Source organism: Babylonia areolata, chromosome 29 (assembly GCF_041734735.1).
Source record: "Babylonia areolata isolate BAREFJ2019XMU chromosome 29, ASM4173473v1, whole genome shotgun sequence".
NCBI lineage: Eukaryota > Metazoa > Mollusca > Gastropoda > Neogastropoda > Buccinidae > Babylonia > Babylonia areolata.
In genome coordinates this window covers 24,179,945-24,199,120 of record NC_134904.1, presented here as the reverse complement: position 1 = coordinate 24,199,120, position 19,176 = coordinate 24,179,945, and the positions used below count along the sequence as shown (strand labels likewise).

The window sequence follows — 19,176 nt, the reverse complement described above, 5'->3', positions numbered from 1 at the left end:
CTTATTATGAAATGGAAATTGTATGATTTATGTCACTTGACAAAAGTTTTCCTCTTTACCTGAAGAATTGTGATCAAAACACCGGCTTCTTTGTATCTTTCTATTCGATCAATCAACAGAAAACTCATTAACGTTATCTTCACAGTGAACAAATATGTAGGATTGCAGAAAAACAAAATGTAATAAAAGTAAGTCTATGAGAAAAAAACAAAACCAAACAATAACAATAACAACTAAAAATAAGGAATTTTATTACCTGCGTAAAGCAGAACCGAAGAACATGTGTTCCGTGTACGACGGTCAAACCTGACTTCATCTCAAGCACTACTAAACGTGAAATGCTTCAAACTTAATTAATCTTAAGAAATCCATTCACAATCAATGTATAGTTTGGCTTTTCAGAACTTGTGTGATGTAAAATGTGGCTGTTCTAATCAAATTCTGCAAAACAATAAGCGCGTAGGGACTGACGTGTTTCCGATACAACGAATTTTTTCGTTCCACACTTCGTCTGTCTTGTGAACTGATAAACTACATCATTTCGTGATAAAACTTCACTAGACAACAAAAGCCAGAATCAAGGTAATTCATGGGGGTGATTTTCTACTTCGAACTTTGTTGTTTGGAACTTTTGATGCAACAAGTCTTCAACTGAAAGCAGTCTTATGCCCATCGCACACGGAGCGTCGCAGCAGCAAGTTTAACGCGACAAGCAGCAAAAACGTGCGGCGCCCCGTGTGCGAGGTATTCAGGCAGCAGGAGTCGCGCTTCCAAGCAGCAAGATCGCCGTTGCCGCGCGTCAAAATCCTCGTATTAGGACTTGTCCTATTTCCCCGCGACAAAGAGACGGACGCGCGTGGAACAACTAATCACAAGATCCGCTCGTTTCACGTGACACAAAATGGCTGACATCGCTTGGACTCGATTCATTCATTTGACGTTGCTCAATTAATCATGAAAACAAAGTGTTTTGGAAGTAAACGATTAGACTGTTTGGATGATAAGATTGTCATTATGTCTGAACGCATGTCTGTTTAAGAGTGATTTCTGTGAGTGCCCCAAAAATGGTGACTTTGTACTTTGAACAGCAACTCACATGGTAACGCATGCGGGAGGTTGCGCATGCGTGAGGATGGACGTGGTTTTTCTCTGTGGTGTGAAAATTTTCAACTAAAACTCGTTTTTCAAAGAATAATGTGATCAAACTAGTGAAGTTTTGTGCCGAAATGATGGTGTAGTAAACCAGTGTACTAGTCTAAGTCAAGTTAGACCAATAAATTCTAAAACTCTTCTAAAAATTATACTTAAACATTGTGATTGACTCGATGACTTTCAGTGAGTTGAATGTGAACACTGTGCTTTGTTTACTTCCGGACATGATCGACAGACCAAGGTATGTTTTCATCAAATATCACATTACTTGTGACGGTAGTGGCTGCCCTACTTTATAAAATTGTTGTTGGTGATAACCAGAAACCTATTGCCCCAAACCAGGTGGACTCTATTAATTTCAGAGAGAAGACTGTGTTCCGTGCACTAGGCACGGTGTACTGCGTGTTTGTGGATAGGATTAAGTTCCTAACAACTCGTACTGCATGACCCCGAGCTGGCCGGAGTGACGTTACAAGACAGAGACTTGTTCTTCTGTATTTAGTAGGCCTCCTACTCGCAAACTCCTACTCACCAGAACCAAATCCTGGACCTAGCTCCAATGACCCAACCTCACAAAATGACTCATCAAATATAGACCCAGACTCCCGCTACCCATGTGGTGCCTGTGACCGCAGTGTAACATGGGACCAACGAGGGGCTGCATGCGAGTCTTGTGGACTATGGTTCCATGCAGAATGCCAACATATCGGCAGTGGATCCTACGACCTCCTTGGCAGAAGCGATGTCACCTGGCATTGCGTTGTTTGCGCCAATGCCAACTACAGCACCATTGCTTTCGATCTGCACAGTGTAGGTGCCACCCATCTCAGTCAAGTCAGCGAAATTGACTCATCCAACAGCTCAAACATAAACAGCCCCTTCAATCCACTCCATACTTCCACGCCTTCTAGAGCAAGCAAGCAAGATAAACACAGCAGACGACCTCTCCGCTTCCTGAATGTAAACTGCTACTCTATTGTCGGCAAGGTAGCCGAGTTCAGCAACCTGGTCCAAGCCATAAGACCAGACATCATTGTCGGTACAGAATCATGGCTGACCCAGTACCACAAAAACGCTGAAATCTTCCCCAGGGGCTTCGCCATCTATCGCAGAGACAGACCACCAGGTGAATGGGGTAAAGAGAGTGGGGGAGGTGTCTTTATCCTCGTCTCAGAAGACCTGACTTCACACGAGATGCCTGAACTCTCTGCAGGTTACGAAAACCTCTGGGTAAAGATCAAAATGAAAGGACAGCGCACACTGTTAGTCTGCTGTTTGTACCACCCCCACACAGAGTATGCTGAGAGCATGAACGCATTTGTGAAGTCTGCCCGACTTGCTTCCAACTCATACAGGAACGCCATCATTGTTGCCGGTGGCGATTTCAATCTACCAGGCCCACCAAGACACTAAAAAAGGGATGCACCAAACCAGAAATTCATCGACAGTTCATGGACGCCATCAATGATGTAGGCTGGGAGCAGATGGTAATGGAACCAACAAAAGAGAGCAACACTCTGGACTTGTTCCTCACAAACCACCCCAACCTTGTCCCAAGAACCGAAACGCTCCCTGGTATTGCTGACCATGACATAGTGTACATGGAACTTCAGATCCATCCCCCAAAGAAACGCCAACCCCAGCGACTCATTCCCATCTACACTGAGGAATGCAAGGAGCCACTAAGAGAGGCGGTGCAGAAGGTGAATGATTACATCATGAGCACCTTTGACGAGAAGAGCAATGTTGAGGAAGTGTGGACTGAAATGCGCACTGGCCTGAGTCAAGCCCTGTCAGATCACGTCCCCCATAAGCAAACAAGATCCAAGCCAAGTCTCCCCTGGGTTGACTATGAGACCAAGAAACTCATACGCAGACGAGACAGAGTCCATAGACGCATGAAGAAAAACGGAGATGAGGCCCTCAAACAGGAATTTAAGGCACTCAAGCACCTTATCCAGAAACGTCTATGTCGCGCCTACTGGAGACACGTAGAAGGCCTGATCTCTGACGAAGGAGAAAACCAGACCACCTCCAAGAAGAAGTTCTGGAGCTTCATCAAAGCAAGAAGAACAGAAGGAGTGGGCGTCTTCCCACTTAAAGAAGCCGGGAAACTCATCTCTGACCCCAAAGAGCGAGCCCAGATCTTAAATATCCAGTTCCACTCTAAGTATTCAGCCCCAAATACACCATTACAGCTGAAGAATTCGAACAGCAGTGCCCCCCTGGACCAAACCCCCTAGACTATCCATCATGTGCTGATATAAACATCACAGAAGATGGAGTTAGAAAACTCCTGCTCAACCTCAACCCCAATAAAGCCTGTGGCCCAGACGGCATTACCCCCAGACTTTTGAAGACGGTTGCAGAGGAGATCACTCCAGCCCTCACCCTGCTCTACCGCATTTCATACTCCTCCGGCACCCTGCCACAGGACTGGAAACAGGCCAACATCACACCTGTCTTTAAAAAGGGAGAAAAATACAAAGCTGCAAACTACTGCCCCATCTCCCTCACCTGCATAGCCTGCAAGCTGATGGAACATATTATCACCAGCCACATCATGTCCCATGTTGAGAACAATGAGATCCTCTGTCCAGAGCAGCACGGCTTCCGACGCGGACGGTCATGTGAAACGCAACTCTTAGGGTATGTGGAAGAAGCGACTAGAGAGATAGAGAAGGGAAACCAGGAGGACACTATCATCCTCGACTTCTCAAAGGCGTTCGACAAAGTTAGCCATACCCTACTTGTTCACAACTATGTCGTTATGGCATCAGAGGACGCACCAATGCCTGGATCAAGGACTTTCTCAAGGACAGACAGCAGGCTGTGGTAGTGGAAGGAACAAGATCCGACCTTCTACCCGTGGAATCTGGCGTCCCTCAAGGCTCGGTTCTAGGGCCGAGTCTTTTTCTTCTATACATAAATGACCTTCCTGATGGCATCAAGTCGAAGATCCGCCTATTTGCCGATGACACCCTGTGCAGCAAGACCATCATAAAGAAAAATGACGAGCAAGTGCTGCAAGAAGATCTACACTCCCTTACCACCTGGGAGAAGAAGTGGGCCATGGAATTCCATCCACAGAAGTGCTCAACGCTGAGAGTTTCCCGGAAAAGGGACAAGACCGCCCCTGCGTATGAGCTACATGGCCAAAAGATTGAAAACGTTAGCACCACAAAGTACCTGGGCGTCAACATTCAGGAAAATATGCAGTGGGAATCCCACATTGACTCCATCACCAAGAAAGCCAGCAAGACCCTAGGCTTCGTCCGGCGCAACCTCAAGATCGGCAACAAGAAGACAAAGGAAACTGCATACAAAGCCCTTGTTCGCCCACTTCTTGAGTATGCAGCCACCGTCTGGGATCCCTACACTGCAAACGAGGTTGAGGCCCTCGAGAAGATCCAACGAAGAGCAGCAAGATGGGTCTCAAATCGCCACCGCCAAACATCATGCGTGGACTCCATCCTCAATTCACTCAATTGGCCTCCCCTACAACAGCGCCGCAAAAAAGCCCGCTTGGAGATGTTCTACAAATTCCACCATGGTATCATCTCCATCAACTCCAAGTACCTGCCCAAGCCATCTAAGAGCAGGCTGAGCTGTAGAACGAACAACAGCCTGAGCTACGACATTCCCTCCTGCACAACACTGTACAGGCAGATGGCATTCTTCCCAAGGACCATACCAGAATGGAACAAGCTGCCTCAGGAAGTTGTGACAGCCGAGTCACTGGACTGCTTCAAGTCCAGACTGGCCTCTCATCTCTAAAAGTGAATTCCCCCCCCCCCCATTCCCCCCCTCCTCCAAACCACCCATACACCCCAAATCACCCCCCCCCCCCCCCGCCCCCTTCCCCCGCTCACAGCTGATGCAGAGGCTTGGCATCATGTCAGTGCACGCTGAACGTACACTGGCTGGCCAGGTCGCAAAAAGAAAGGAGGAAGAAAAGAGAAAAAAAAAGAAAGAGAGAATTTTTTTTTTTTTTTCCAATCCTCACAACAGCGCAATCCTCAGCAACCTCCCCAAACTACAACAGAACCATCAATAGAATGATGTTGGTTGTACAAAGGAAGAAGAAGAAGAAGAAGTAACGTTTGTAATTCCTGCCTGAGAATATTCTGAGAACGAAAGTATCTTTGACTGAAATTGTAAGGATAACTGAATTTCCAAATATCTTTTAGAGCTGTACACACTTCTTCTTTATTTCCACACTCACATCATGTGCAAGTAAACACACACACACACACACACCACCACCACCACCACCACCACCACAAAAATACGACTGAACATTCACACAAACCCTACTGAACACACACACACACCACACCACATACAAACACTACTAAACACACACATACACACACCACATCACACACTCACACAAACAGTACTGAACACTCACACACACACACACACACACACACACACACACACACACACACACTGTACCACACCACACACAAAAACATGACTGAACTCTCAAACAGTACTGAACACACACACACACAAACGCACACACACACACACACACACACACACACACACACACACACCACTGAACACTCACACAAACACTACTGAACACACACACACACACTACTGAGCACTCACACAAATACTACTGAACACACACACACACACACACACACACACAGAGTCATTCCTTCATTTACTCCTTCATCCTCATGCTCACTATGTAGACACTGAGAGCACATAAATAACAATAGACATAATAATACACGAATATGTAAAATCAAATATTTGAGTTCTGCAATTTTGACAGTTCACTGATCCTGAAGTAATGTGCTGGGATAACCAACAAATCAACTGAAACAAATATTGATTGCAACCATAACTAATTTTTTTTTTTTTAACTGGAGTGGTATTTTACCAATATTGATTACAAATGTTGGTTGCAACTTAAACTGAATGTTTGTAAACAGTCAGAATACAAATATCATGCTGACAGCAGCTAAGTGTGACTATTTCCCAATGAAATCACAAATATTAGCATGAAATTATGTCAAATATTGGTGAACTACTGAATTTAGACAGCATATTAACTTTTTTTATCAATCATAATTATGATTTATTTTGATATTATTCTAACATAACTTTTTATATCTATATTAGTTAATGGGCATGGCTAACCAGATATTACAATATTACAATATTACAGCAATCAGTTGTTTGTAAGCAGGCATACAGCATATGTTAAGCTGAGTAAAACAAAGTGTGAGATATATACAAGTGGTAAACTGACTGCAGGTTAGTGCGATTTTCAATTTATTTTCCCCCAAGTGAAACAAATACTGAATGCAGCATTATTTATTATGTGGAGCTATTTTCTCAATACTATTTACAAATGTTGGCAGCAACCTAAATAAAATGTTTGTAAGTGGACAGAATACAAATATTATGGGATTTATGCTGACTGTAGCTAAGTGTGACTATTTTCTCATACAAATAACAAATATTAACAGTATGATTAGTGTTTGGTAAACAACTGATTTCAGATAGCATTTTAACTTCACTTCCTGTCATAGTTCCAATTTGATTGTCTTTTGACATAGCTTATCATCCATCATAGGTCTGAGTGCAATCAAAGACTTACCTGCCTGATTTCACCTTCAGCCCCCTACCTTCACCTGAAATAAACATTAGCCAGCAGTTTGTTCTTACAGTGTTTGCCAAATGACTTGTCATTATGTATATCAGTGTGTGTGTTTTTTTATAACACTGTTTGATAACTTACACACCGTTGATTAGTATCAGTGTGTTTTGATGTTTTCAGTTTAGTTGTAACTTGTGTTATTTCATATTGGAGAACTGTTAGTTCAACACAAATATATGCTTACATAATTGATTTCTCCTTCATGGTCTGAATGCAGCTGTAATTTCTTTTCTTCCTTTTCAAATCATAGTTTGGAACTGCGTTTACTACATGCGTTGACTTGGTTCGAAATCTTACGCCAGTATCCGAATATTACCGCATCTCTCCATGAGTCAGAAATAGTGATTGTGTCTAAACTTAATTGGATGAGAGAAAAATGTACAAACAAACCATAACAACGACGAAATTAATATACACAGGTTTTTCTTTTTTTTCTTTTTTTTTTAATATAGCAACCACGGGGTACGAATGAACATATCGGAGATTTCCGTGTAACATATGTACATTTCACACACTGTCGGAAACAACACATTCTCTGAATCTGTGTTCAAACACCCACGATTTAAGGATGTTTGTCAAACCGATTTACGCTTTCCCGCGATGAATCCGCATGATTTATGTGAAAACAGTTCTAATTTTGTTTACATGTATATTTTTATTGGGTCGTTTACATGCACAGAAGTAACACAGAAAAGCGGAACTGAAAATTAATATGCGACGTCGATTGCATTTAAATAGTTGAATAGACTTTTTCCCCCAGAAAATGAGTGTATGTGCTGCAGATGATAGATGTGTTTACCACCTGTTGCAAGTAAAGAACATGTAGTGTATTCATGAATGTGCTTGCCTTTGAATGAATGTAAGAACACGTCAAGAAGAACGGGTTGTTTACGTCTGTCACGCGGGTTTTTTGCGTAATATTTCAAACTTAGTGTACCGTTTTTATTGATGATCAATGTTTTATTATCACAACAAATGAATATAAATCAGGTCTGTATGTACTGGATTTTAATCGGGTTTGTACTTATTTGTTTCTGACCACTTCATGTTCAGATACATTGCCATGTCACAAAATGGCGCCGAAATTTCGGATGTTTTTAATATTTTTCAACACAAGAACAAACCATATTCTCACAAAATTGTTGCAGGCATTTCTCTAATGAATTGCAGTCCTGATAACATGTGAAACATTTGAATAATCATTGTAAACATATGTTTATACTGAATCAGACTGAGAGACCCCCATTTCCAACAAAGTTCTGGAGACTGACCCATTTTCATCTTCCACGAAGTCTTCATGACTATCTGATGCACTTCATTTTGCCACCTTCATACTCCAGCCAGATACATTTTCTTTCCCACGCTAAACTGACGTGTCTACTGCGCCAGGGTTCGTGAGTCACATTTGCAAATACCGCTTCATTTCCAAAGAAAAAAAATCATACCATTCTTTTTACATTAAGATATGATGTTGGTCGATTTTGCCATCATCTGCTTTCCAAGTTTTCTGAATTGTCTGGACAGTGCTCCGACAATGTTCATTGAAACAAACCTAGTTAACACGTATTTAGATATTAATGTACTACACGTTAATAAGCAGAGCATGAAGTATTTCCAAGTTGTGCATTGCGTAAAATGTCAACATAATTGTTCTTACGAACTAAATGATCCCGTGCTGCCTTTGTAAATTCGACACCTTTGCAGTCGGTATAATACCGATTTCATTCTTTATGAAACGTCATGACTGGTAAGAAACTGTAAAATATTCATAAAAGCAAATTTGCGTTTTCTAACAATTTAGTATATAATAGATGAAATTAAAAATGTTTGTTTCCTTTTGACCCCGAAGAGTTCTCTTATTTTCTGTACGGTATCTGTCATCTGCCGCAGTGTCCTAACGGAGGTATAGGACAGCATCAGCGCGGCAGCAGTCAGTCACAAGTTCTGTACCGAGCTAAACGCTTTCCTCTGGCGACCCCCCCTTATACCGCGCTTGCGTAACCCTGGCTTGCTCTTGCCTTGCGACTCTTTGTAAGGGGCTCTCTCATGGCCAGAAGTGTGACAAATAATTATTAAAAACCAAAATCTAATCATGTTCTCGCCCACCTACAGCGGTCAACTTTATATCAGTGTGATCAGTATGATTTATTCTATTTTATCATGAAAAGAACGGTTTTGTTGCACACATTTCCGGCGACCATTTTTGTATCTGCCCTGGACTATTTTGACTGATTCTCAAACAGTCAGTGTGTTGTTGTGTTACGTATATTATTCGTTTCAGACACTTTGCTTAATAGATTAAGCACTTAACATGTAATCTGGTCACGGAAAAACCAGATGACCTGGCCGGCAAACCCGTAACTTAAAATATTTTAACGGTTATCCATCATCGTTTGGAAAGCATTAGTAGTTTGCTTACACAGTCCATGTGTTCGATGCTTTTCTTTTGCTTCTACCAAGAATCAAAGCCATATTTTATGCGCGATTCCTGCTGAACAAAAAACAAAAACAAAAGAAAGCGACAAAAGCAAATTCTGGTGAAATATTTTCGGCAGACACTCCGGGCAAGTCCATTTCTTTCGACGATTTGTGATTGGCGGATCAAACGCACATTTCTACTCCGAACAATACAAGATTTTCGTTCGTTCGGGAGCTTGCGGATTTGCCCATGGCCCTGTGTGTGTGTGTGTGTGTGTGTGTGTGTGTGTGTGTGCACGCGCGCGCGCGCGCGCATTCCGTGCGTTCGTGCGCACACTCACCATGTTTTTCACACTTGCAGGGAAAACACATGCGGCGCGCAAACACACACACACACACACACTTTAACATCACTCGGATACACAAACATATATATACACACAAGCGCTCATAAACCGCAAACGAAGACGTGGGCACACACTGCATGCACATATACACGGGTACACACGCGCACATACGCACACGTACGCATGCGAGCATGCACAAAACACAAACGCGCACACATAATCATGTACATGCGCGCGCGCACACACGCACATACAAACACGCACGCCCGGACTCTCACTTCCTAAACTATTTTCACACACGATCTCCATCCTTGTCAACAGGCTGGAGCTGTTGGTAATGCTGCACACAAAGGGCATGATCGTCATGGCTTCAGTTGTAACAGTCAGTGGATTATTTAGGCTTCCAGGCCATAGAGATTAATAATTTAGTCTATATCTTCCAGGCTGATTTTACATCAGCTGATTGTATGGCCATACATACGACTGCATTTCGTAAACGGTAGTTTGATCTGGATCTAAGCCGAAGTTCCAAAGATTTATACATCAGCTAAGGCATGGGCTGAAATATTTGAACATTCGCCGTCGGCTCTCTTGTGGCTGTATAGTCTGTATTGCATGACGTCACTCCTCAACTTGCCATTCGTGTCTTTGTTTGAGTACCGAGAGAAAATACGAATTTCCCTATGCCTTTGTCATATCGAAATCTAAAATCTACTTAATTTTCAATCGTCTGACACCAACATATGTTCAGGAACATTAATTCTTGTTTTAAAGTTCAAGCAGACACATATATGTGGGTTTTTCCATGTGGCTGAATAATCTGTATTGCATGACGTCACTCGTGCACTTGCCATACTAGTCTTCGTTTGAGTAGTGCAGAGAGAAAATACGAATTTTCCTGTGCCTATTTCATATGGAAATTTAAAGTTTATTCAGTTCTGAATCTTTTGACACAACATAGGTATTCAGGATAGCCTAATTCTTGTTTTTTTAAGTCATAGGCACACAAATATGTGTTGTTTTTCATGAGCTGATTTCTCCACTTCTACTCATTAGGCACACGAACTTTGAAAAAAAAAATCATAGAAAAAAAACCTCAGATAGATCCATTCTGGTTTTTAGTTCATTTTAATCTGTGATTTTTAAACCTGTAGAAGGTATACAAATGTAAGAAATGATAAATTGCGACATTAGCCGGGTTTTCGCGTGCTGCGTCACAAGTTAATGCGAATAATAAATGAATAATAAACAAACAAATGTATGAATGAATAAATAAATAAATAAATTAATTAATTAACTTAAACGAACACATACACATGCACACACGCACGCGCACGGTGACACTGCACACTCACACACACACACACACACACACACACACACACACACCTTCATTCTCACTCACGCTCTCTCTCATAATTCTCACTCACTCACTCTCACTATCTCACCCTCATTCACTCACTCTCTCTCTCTCTCTGTCTCTATCTGTCTCTGTCTCCATCTGTCTGACTGTCTCTATCTCTCTCCCTCCCTCCCTCCTCCCCTCCCACAAATAAATGTCATTAGCACAACATGTCGGCACAAATGAATGATAAGATTACCACTTCGTATTGCATATGTGTGAAGACCAAACACTGACATCAAATGACATTTCTAATATATTTAAATAGTATAGTTGAAGTGATTGAAGCTATGCTGATTTAGTGAAAGTACACTGACAGTATAGATTAGGTAAAGCTTATACTGTGTCAAAGTGACTCAAATGAATCAGTTTATTATGTAGCACTATACTGGAGTAAGCCGGATAGGAGAGAGAGCGTTGATAACTAAATTACAGTTAACAGACTGATACATATCAGGTGGTTTTAACCAATGACTGATATTAATCAAACACTATCTTGTAATCACCACAACAGAATACTACACACAGAGTACTGAGCATCAGTGAAACATTAACCTTCATCAGTGACAGCAAATGAGAAAGAACGAATCATATGCACCCACTAGAATATTCTCGAACAAACTATTAGTGTCCAGAGACGTCACTGACTGCGACGTTAAGAAGAATCAAATGGAACAACTGCTCCAAGCAAATGAGGACATGGCAATTATTTAGATCAATCATAGCCGAGCTGTGACTAGCATGTCAAAGCAATAACTGAACATACTCATATGAACACAAGTACTGTGTCAAACAATACAATTTACAAATCAACACATTCTACACACTAGTACTTACAGCGATAGGTATCGAGGTGTCAGCTGTTGTGAGAACACACATGACACACACTCACACTGCCCGCGACGCAGCAAGAGAGAGAGAGCAGCTCTGGTCAGATGACTGACCAGGCATGAAATGACCACTCATCACTCACTGTGCCAATTTATGCAAGTTAAGCGGACTGCAAAGACAGTCACGTGTGTTGCAAACCGATCCTCACTAATCTGGCCAAATCTGACAACTGTGTTTCTTACAAGGTGTTCAGTGACAGATTTCTAAATGATTCCTGAACCGATTTACGTCGGATAAGTTGCAAAAGAAAGAGCTCAACACCTACTTTATAATGAGTATAAAATGAAGTGTTGATTATTTAAGATGAATTTATAATTTAATTTAAGTCACCTGAACAGGGTCAGTTTTAACAAGCTCGTTGCTGAAAATTACAAACTGCGTTAAATCAGTTTAACGTAGACAAACATAAATGGAATAGATTTAAAGATGGAATCGCGACGATTCTGCCAGTATATAATACTTGTAGTTTACTGATCCGACAAAAGACAAATTAATGAAATACGGTAGTGCAGAAACACAGATTCCAGCTCAGCCAATAGTGTACCGCGATGCGACACTGGTCGAGCCGTGAGTAGGTTGTCTGGCGAGGAGGACAAAATGATGTAAGCGGCTTTGCATTCGAAGTGGGAGTGACGTCACACATTCTGTGCGGGAGGGGGGGGGGGGGGCGGTTAGTTGGGAAAAACGTCGTCAGATGTAGCTCGTGTGTGAGCAGTTTTGGAGCAAGCATAGCGCGCTTGGTCACGATTGTATTAGATACTGGTTAATAGTTACTGATACTAGGACACACACACGCACACCTTCATTCTCACTCACGCTCTCTCTCATAGTTCTCACTAACTCCATGACCTTCACTCAGTCACTCTCACTCATTCACTCTCACACACTCTCACTATCTCACCCTCATTCACTCACTCTCTGTCTCTCTCTCTGTCTCTCTCTCTCTGTCTCTGACAAATGAAAATGGCTCTGAATTTGATTGATATTAGTATTAATGAGGCTTTAAGTGTTTTCAATGACTGTATTAAGAGTGCAGCAAAATGTATGAAAAAGCAGATACGTGTAAGTATTAATGTGAAAAATGATGACTGGTATGATAAGGAATGTCGAGATTGTAAAAGAAATGTTCGTAACTTGTTAAAAAAGTTTCGTCGTACCTTGTCTCCACCCGACCGAGATTCTTTTTGTAGAGCTAGACGTGAATACAAACATATGTTGAAAAGAAAAGAGAAACAGTTTAATGATGCTTTATTAACGGAATTACAACGTTCAATAGATAATCAAAAAGAATTCTGGAACTCAATGCACAAAATAACAAGGAGGAGAAAACAACCTACGAATAATATTAGTTTACATAAATGGTTTCAACATTTTAAAGAATTGTTAGAAAAAAGTGAAGATCATATTAGTAATCTATCACAGGGGTTTGATGAAAATAATGAGAGCAACATTGATGAAGAGCATTTCATAGATAATGATGATAACGATAGTTTGAATCGTTGTATTTCAGTAGAGGAAATTTTGTTTGCTTTGAGAAAATTGAAGAAGCGGAAAGCTGCAGGACCAGATGGAATTATATGTGAATTGTTAAAGAATGCATGCAAATCTAATTTAGTTATAGACTTCCTGGTTAAGTTTTTCAATTATTTATTTGATAGAGGTATCTATCCTGAAAGTTGGACTGAGTCAATTGTTCTTCCATTGTACAAGAAAGGTGATACTAAGAATACCAATAATTATAGAGGAATTTCCCTGTGTAACGTATGTAGCAAATTATATAGCGCTGTAATAAATAGGAGACTCCAGGAATGGGTGGAGGAACACAATATTACAGGAGAATTTCAAGCCGGATTTAAGCGGAATTACACTACTGTGGACCATATGTTTACGTTAATGGCTTTCATACAGAAACAATTTTGTTTAAATCGCAAATTATATGTTGCTTTCATTGATTTTGAGAAAGCCTTTGATTCTGTCAATAGAAGTATACTTTGGTCTATTTTATTGAAAAATGGAATACGTGGAAAAATTTATAAATGTATTATGAGTATGTATGATTCTGTAAAGGCAAGGGTGCGATGTGGTGCTGCTTTATCAGAATACATCAATTGTACATCTGGGGTTAAACAGGGTGATATTTGTAGTCCAGTTTTGTTTTCTTTATTTGTTAATGAATTGACAGAGGAAGTAATTAAAAATGGAAGACACGGTGCAACATTCATAGGCGATGTTTTGGAAATTTTCATTCTTCTTTTAGCTGATGATGTAGTATTAATATCAGAAACAGTAATAGGGTTACAAAGTCAGTTGAATAGTCTACAACGAGCCGCTGCTGCTTTGCAACTAAAAGTGAATATGGGTAAAAGTAATATAATTGTATTTAGAAAGGGAGGTTATTTGTCTGTAAGAGAAAGATGGACCTATAACGGAACTATAATGCCTATTGTGAATGTATACAAATATTTAGGTATTTATTTTTCTACACGTTTGAGTTTTACATTTGCATGTAAAAACCTTGCAAGTAGAGCAAAAAATGCATTGTTATATGTCATGAAGAAATTGTCATTAGTACAAAATGAATCTCTGAAATTATTCCTAAAAATATTTGATTCTCAGATCCAGCCTATGATACAGTACGGGGCAGAATTATGGGGTCTTGACTCTGCTGCTATACACTGTGAAAAAATTCATCTATATGCTTTGAAAAAAATTTTAGGGGTCTCCCTTCAGACACCAAATGATCTCGTCTATGGTGAGACTGACAGATACCCAGTATCGTTGCTCTCTACTGTTAAATGTATTAAGTACTGGCTTAAGTTAACACAAATGGATGAACACAGATTGCCATATAAAGCATACAAAATGTTGTTAGACTTAGATAATAAGGGTAGAAGAAATTGGGTTTCAAATGTTAGAAAGAAATTATATGAGTACGGTTTTGGTTTTGTATGGCTAAATCAAGGTGTTGAAGATATAAATGTTTTTATTCGTGTGTTCCGCGAAAGATTGGTTGATTGCAGATGGCAAAGTTGGAATTCTCATATCCAGTTTTCAGTTTCAGTTTCACTTTCTCAAGGAGGCGTCACTGCGTTCGGACAAATCCATACACGCTACACCACATCTGTTGAGCAGATGCCTGACCAGCAGCATAACCCAACGCGCTTAGTCAGGCCTTGAGTGCATGCTTACATATTTGTGTACCTATGAAAGGGGATTTCATTTTACGTAATTTCGCCAGAGGACAACACTCTCGTTGCCATGGGTTCTTTTTCAGTGCGCCAAGTGCGTGCTGCACACGGGACCTCGGTTTATCGTCTCATCCGAAAGACTAGACGCTCAGTTTGATTTTCCAGTCAAACTTGGGAGAAAGGGCGAGAGCGGGATTCGAACCCACACCCTCACGGACTCTCTGTATTGGCAGCTGAGCGTCTTAACCATTCTGCCACCTTCCTCCAAAAAAGAAACGCCCAATGTGGGGCTCGAACCCACGACCCTGGGATTAAGAGTCCCATGCTCTACCGACTGAGCTAACCGGGCAGTGACAGATTTAAGCTATACAGAATGATCAATAATTTGCATAATGTTCCAATTTATATGCGTATGCATATTGCTAGAGGTTTGAAGTATTTAATGACGAAATTTAGGTTCGGTGTCTCTGATATTTTTACTCATCAGTATCGTTATAGGCAGTCAAACATTTGTAATTTGTTATGCCCATTATGCAAAGAATCAACTGAAGATGAGGTCCATTTTGTGCTTAGTTGTCCAGCATTGAGAAATATTAGAGAACGATTAATTCCACTCAAATTTTATAGACAGCCTTGTTTATTTAAACTAATTTTGTTATTGTCGTCTACGAACGAAACTATTGTACAACATTTTGCTTTATATATGCATAGAGCTTTTAAATAACGCAATGCTTATGTAACGTAATTTTTCTTTGTAGTAATATGTGACTTAATGTCAATTCCATGTGTACCCCCTTCTAAGGGGCTATGGCCTATATGAATAAAACATCTACATCTACATCTCTCTGTCTCTGTCTCTCTCTCTCTTGCCATCTGCAAAATTTGGAAAACAATGTAACACCACATGATAAATTTACCATACATTCAGATAACTGCATAGTTATTGACGCATGGTTACACACGGCCAATCTGCCCATCTCTGTGTGTGTGTGTGTGTCTGTCTGTCTTCTCTCTCTCTCTTCTTCCCTTTGTTTGTTTCCCTTTTGTTTGCTGTTGTATATGATAGATGTTGACACGGAAGTCCCTGCTCTTAATGTTCGGTGGTAGGATAGGCCATATTTTCTATACATCGCATGGGGAATCCCCAGCTATTCTTAGTCACTGTCTTTTCTGTGCTTATACCACAAGGGAATTTTGTACTCTAAATTGACTGGCAGTGAAAGGGTTAAATGATTCGAAATTGTCACATTTTGTTTACTGTGCGAACTGATTTCTTTTATCAAATTTGTTGAAATATGAAGTGAAGTGTTGGCCTGTCATAGTCGACAATGACTGGATTGTGCAGAACGTTCTTGTGCGCGCGCAGTTGTCTAGAAGTTGTGTAGACAGACAGAAGGTCATGGATGTAAGCAGGGGATGAACCAGCGAAAAAAAAATATGACAGAGCGTTGCAAGCTTATATTTAATCCATGCTTGGACTGGGAGCCAGTGAAGTGGTTGAGCATGATTATATCTTTTCGCTCGAAGAACGAGCCTTGCTGTGGAATTCTGTATCTTTTGAATCATGTAAAGAATACACTGTGGACAGTCAGAAAGGAGTGAATTGCAGTAGTCCAGTTTTGATAATACAAAAGCACAGGCACGGGTTTTTGCTGCTTCAGTGGCTAAATATTAATTTTACGTATAGAACTAATACGTCTTATCTCAACATATGCAGATTTACAAACATTTGAAACATGTTTGTCCAAGGACATGTGGTCAGAGATGATGTAATCTATGTTTCTAGCAGAAACAGCAAAAGATATTTCCGAAATTCCAACTTTGATGGATGTGGAATATGGATCAAGAAAACGTTTCTTGTTAGTCGTGATCAGAAGGGCTTAAGTTTTGTCGTCATTACACCATTGATACATGTCTGAATATTGCCAATGGTAGGTTGTATCTGGTCAGAAGAGCATGAGTCAAGAAGGTGGGTGTTATCAGCACAGGACTGGCTTGAAACAGAGTGTGATGCTATAAGAGAGGCAAGAGGCTGAGTATAAAGAATGAAAAGTACATGTCCAAGAACCGGACCCTGGGGTACACCATGATCAAGGCGAATTGGTTTTGAACACAGGTTATTGACCAAGGCTGACTGGGATCTTTGAGAAAGGTAGGACTCAAACTACAAAAGTGCAGTTTCTGAAATACCATAGAAGGACTGGAGTCGATCCAAAAGAATGGAGTGGCCAACAGTATCAAAGGCAGCAAACATATCTAAAAGAGTTAGTAGTGACACATCTCCATGGTCTAGAGCTATCAAAATGTCGTTTGTTACTTTCAATATAGCTGTTTCGGTGCTGTGGAAGGGACGGTAGGCAGACTGAGTGGGGCATAATATTATGAGATTATGGGAATGTAAATAAGAGAGATGGAGAACGACTTTCTCAATGATTTTGGACAGAAAAGGTAAGTTTGAAACTGGTCCATAGTTTTTAAGATTAAGGAGTTTCACAATTGCAGCTTTAAAGAGAGATGGGAATGTTCCATTTCGTAGACTGTCATTTACAATGTGAGTGATAGTGGGGAGGAGTTCATCTAAACATTCCAAAAGTAGAAGTGTCGGCAGAGGATCAAGAGAACAGGTTGCAGATTTGAATTTTAATATCAGGTTTTTCAAATAATACTCAGATATTGGGTGAAAGGCAGTAAATTTTGAACTGGTGCATGGATTTAAATCTGAAGAAATGGAAGTACTATGTAGGTGAGAGTCAAGTTCAGAACGAATGGCTGATATCTTTTGGATGAAAAAATTGACAAAAAACATCAGGCAGTTGGTTTGGTGGGTACGTGTTCGGCAAAGAACAAGAATTTCTGCAGATACCAAACAGCTGCGAAGCGCCGATACTGTCGGAAATCCTGGAGGAGAAGTAATTGAATTTTTACGTAAGACTGCGTCATTTCATATCGTTTTTACGTTCTAACATCTGCTGACCCATCAACTAGGACCCATCTGGAGTGCATTTGGCCCTGCTGTCTGGTATTATATCTTTCCTGGTCATTTCTACTGAGACTGCATCATTTCTGCATGATCATTTCTACGAATCTTCTCTCGTCAATTTTACACAGAAATCAGACATTTCATATCATGTCTATGTGAGGTTGCATCATTTCTGGCCATTTGTTCATGGGATCGGGCCATTTCAGATTCTTTTTTACGTAATATCTTGATTGCCAAAAACTGAATGGACAAATCCATCAGTGTCCGAGTGATGAAAGTGCAGTGGCGTCAATATCGTTGGCTTTTATCCTTTTTTTCCTTCTTCTTTTACTACATGTATTCCCCAGTCAGCAAGTAGCCCGCCGGCATTGAAGCTTGGTTCCAGCATTTGCCCATCTTACCGGCGCTGGGGCCAGTGGTGCGTACTTCAGCGCGGGGCTCACCACTCAGGTTTGACTCCTTCCCCACTGGCCAAGAGCTGTACAAGATACTGGCACTTGTCCAAGACGAAAACGCGCAGAAAACCTTTGCTGAGAACCCGGTTTCTCTTTGGAGATGACAGCTTCGCTGCAGCTTCTTAACCAGAGGCAAGAGTTTACACATGCGATAACTTTGAAGACAGGTCTCCAGTCCCATGCCCGGCAATGTCGGCACCTTCAAACACACAAATCACCAAGTCCCTTTGAATATCACACGCACACGCGCACGCGCGCGCGCACACACACACACACACACTCACTACGGAGTGTGAGCGCGCGCGCGCGTCAGCGTGTGCCGTGTATGTTTTGGTGAGTGTGTGTGTGTTAGGGAGAGAGGAAGAATCAGTCTCCATTCGTTCCACCTTTCCACCTCTGTCTCACTCTCTTCCTTTGTCTCTCCACCAGTCATTACAATGAAAGTGCCTATGTGTTTTCTAAACATAGACGTTTGATTTGGCACTTCAATATACCATGTGTGTGTGTGTGTGTGTGTGTGTGTGTGTGTGTGTGTGTGTCTGTGTGTGTTTCAAAGCGTATTATCGCTCTATCTTGCCGATCACTCTTCTTTTTCACGTTGTTCTCCCCCATCCTTATTAATCATCTTTATCTCTCCCATTCCCTCTTTCTTCTTCT

At 41.0% G+C, this 19,176-nt stretch overlaps 1 protein-coding gene and 1 non-coding gene across 2 annotated transcripts; one reads left to right on the top strand and one right to left on the bottom strand.

Moving 5' to 3' along the window:
* Positions 1-1,376: 1,376 nt before the first annotated feature.
* On the top strand, positions 1,377-18,645 carry LOC143274619 (uncharacterized). Its single transcript, XM_076578489.1, has 6 exons — positions 1,377-1,393; positions 1,788-2,382; positions 2,601-3,322; positions 3,502-3,801; positions 3,933-4,447; positions 18,515-18,645. The coding sequence occupies exons 1-6, from the start codon at positions 1,377-1,379 to the stop codon at positions 18,643-18,645; spliced, it is 2,280 nt and encodes a 759-aa protein (XP_076434604.1).
* Trnak-cuu (transfer RNA lysine (anticodon CUU)) lies at positions 15,361-15,433 on the bottom strand. Its single transcript has one exon. It is a non-coding gene; the product is annotated as a tRNA-Lys (tRNA).
* Positions 18,646-19,176: the final 531 nt, after the last annotated feature.

What these genes read in the sequence shown, in the direction of transcription:
- LOC143274619 (XM_076578489.1), top strand. An exon ending in CAGGTTACGAAAACCTCTGG is followed by an intron (nt 2,383 to 2,600) that starts GTAAAGATCAAA and finishes ATTCATCGACAG; the next exon opens with TTCATGGACGCCATCAATGA. An exon ending in CCGGCGCAACCTCAAGATCG is followed by an intron (nt 4,448 to 18,514) that starts GCAACAAGAAGA and finishes CTCACCACTCAG; the next exon opens with GTTTGACTCCTTCCCCACTG.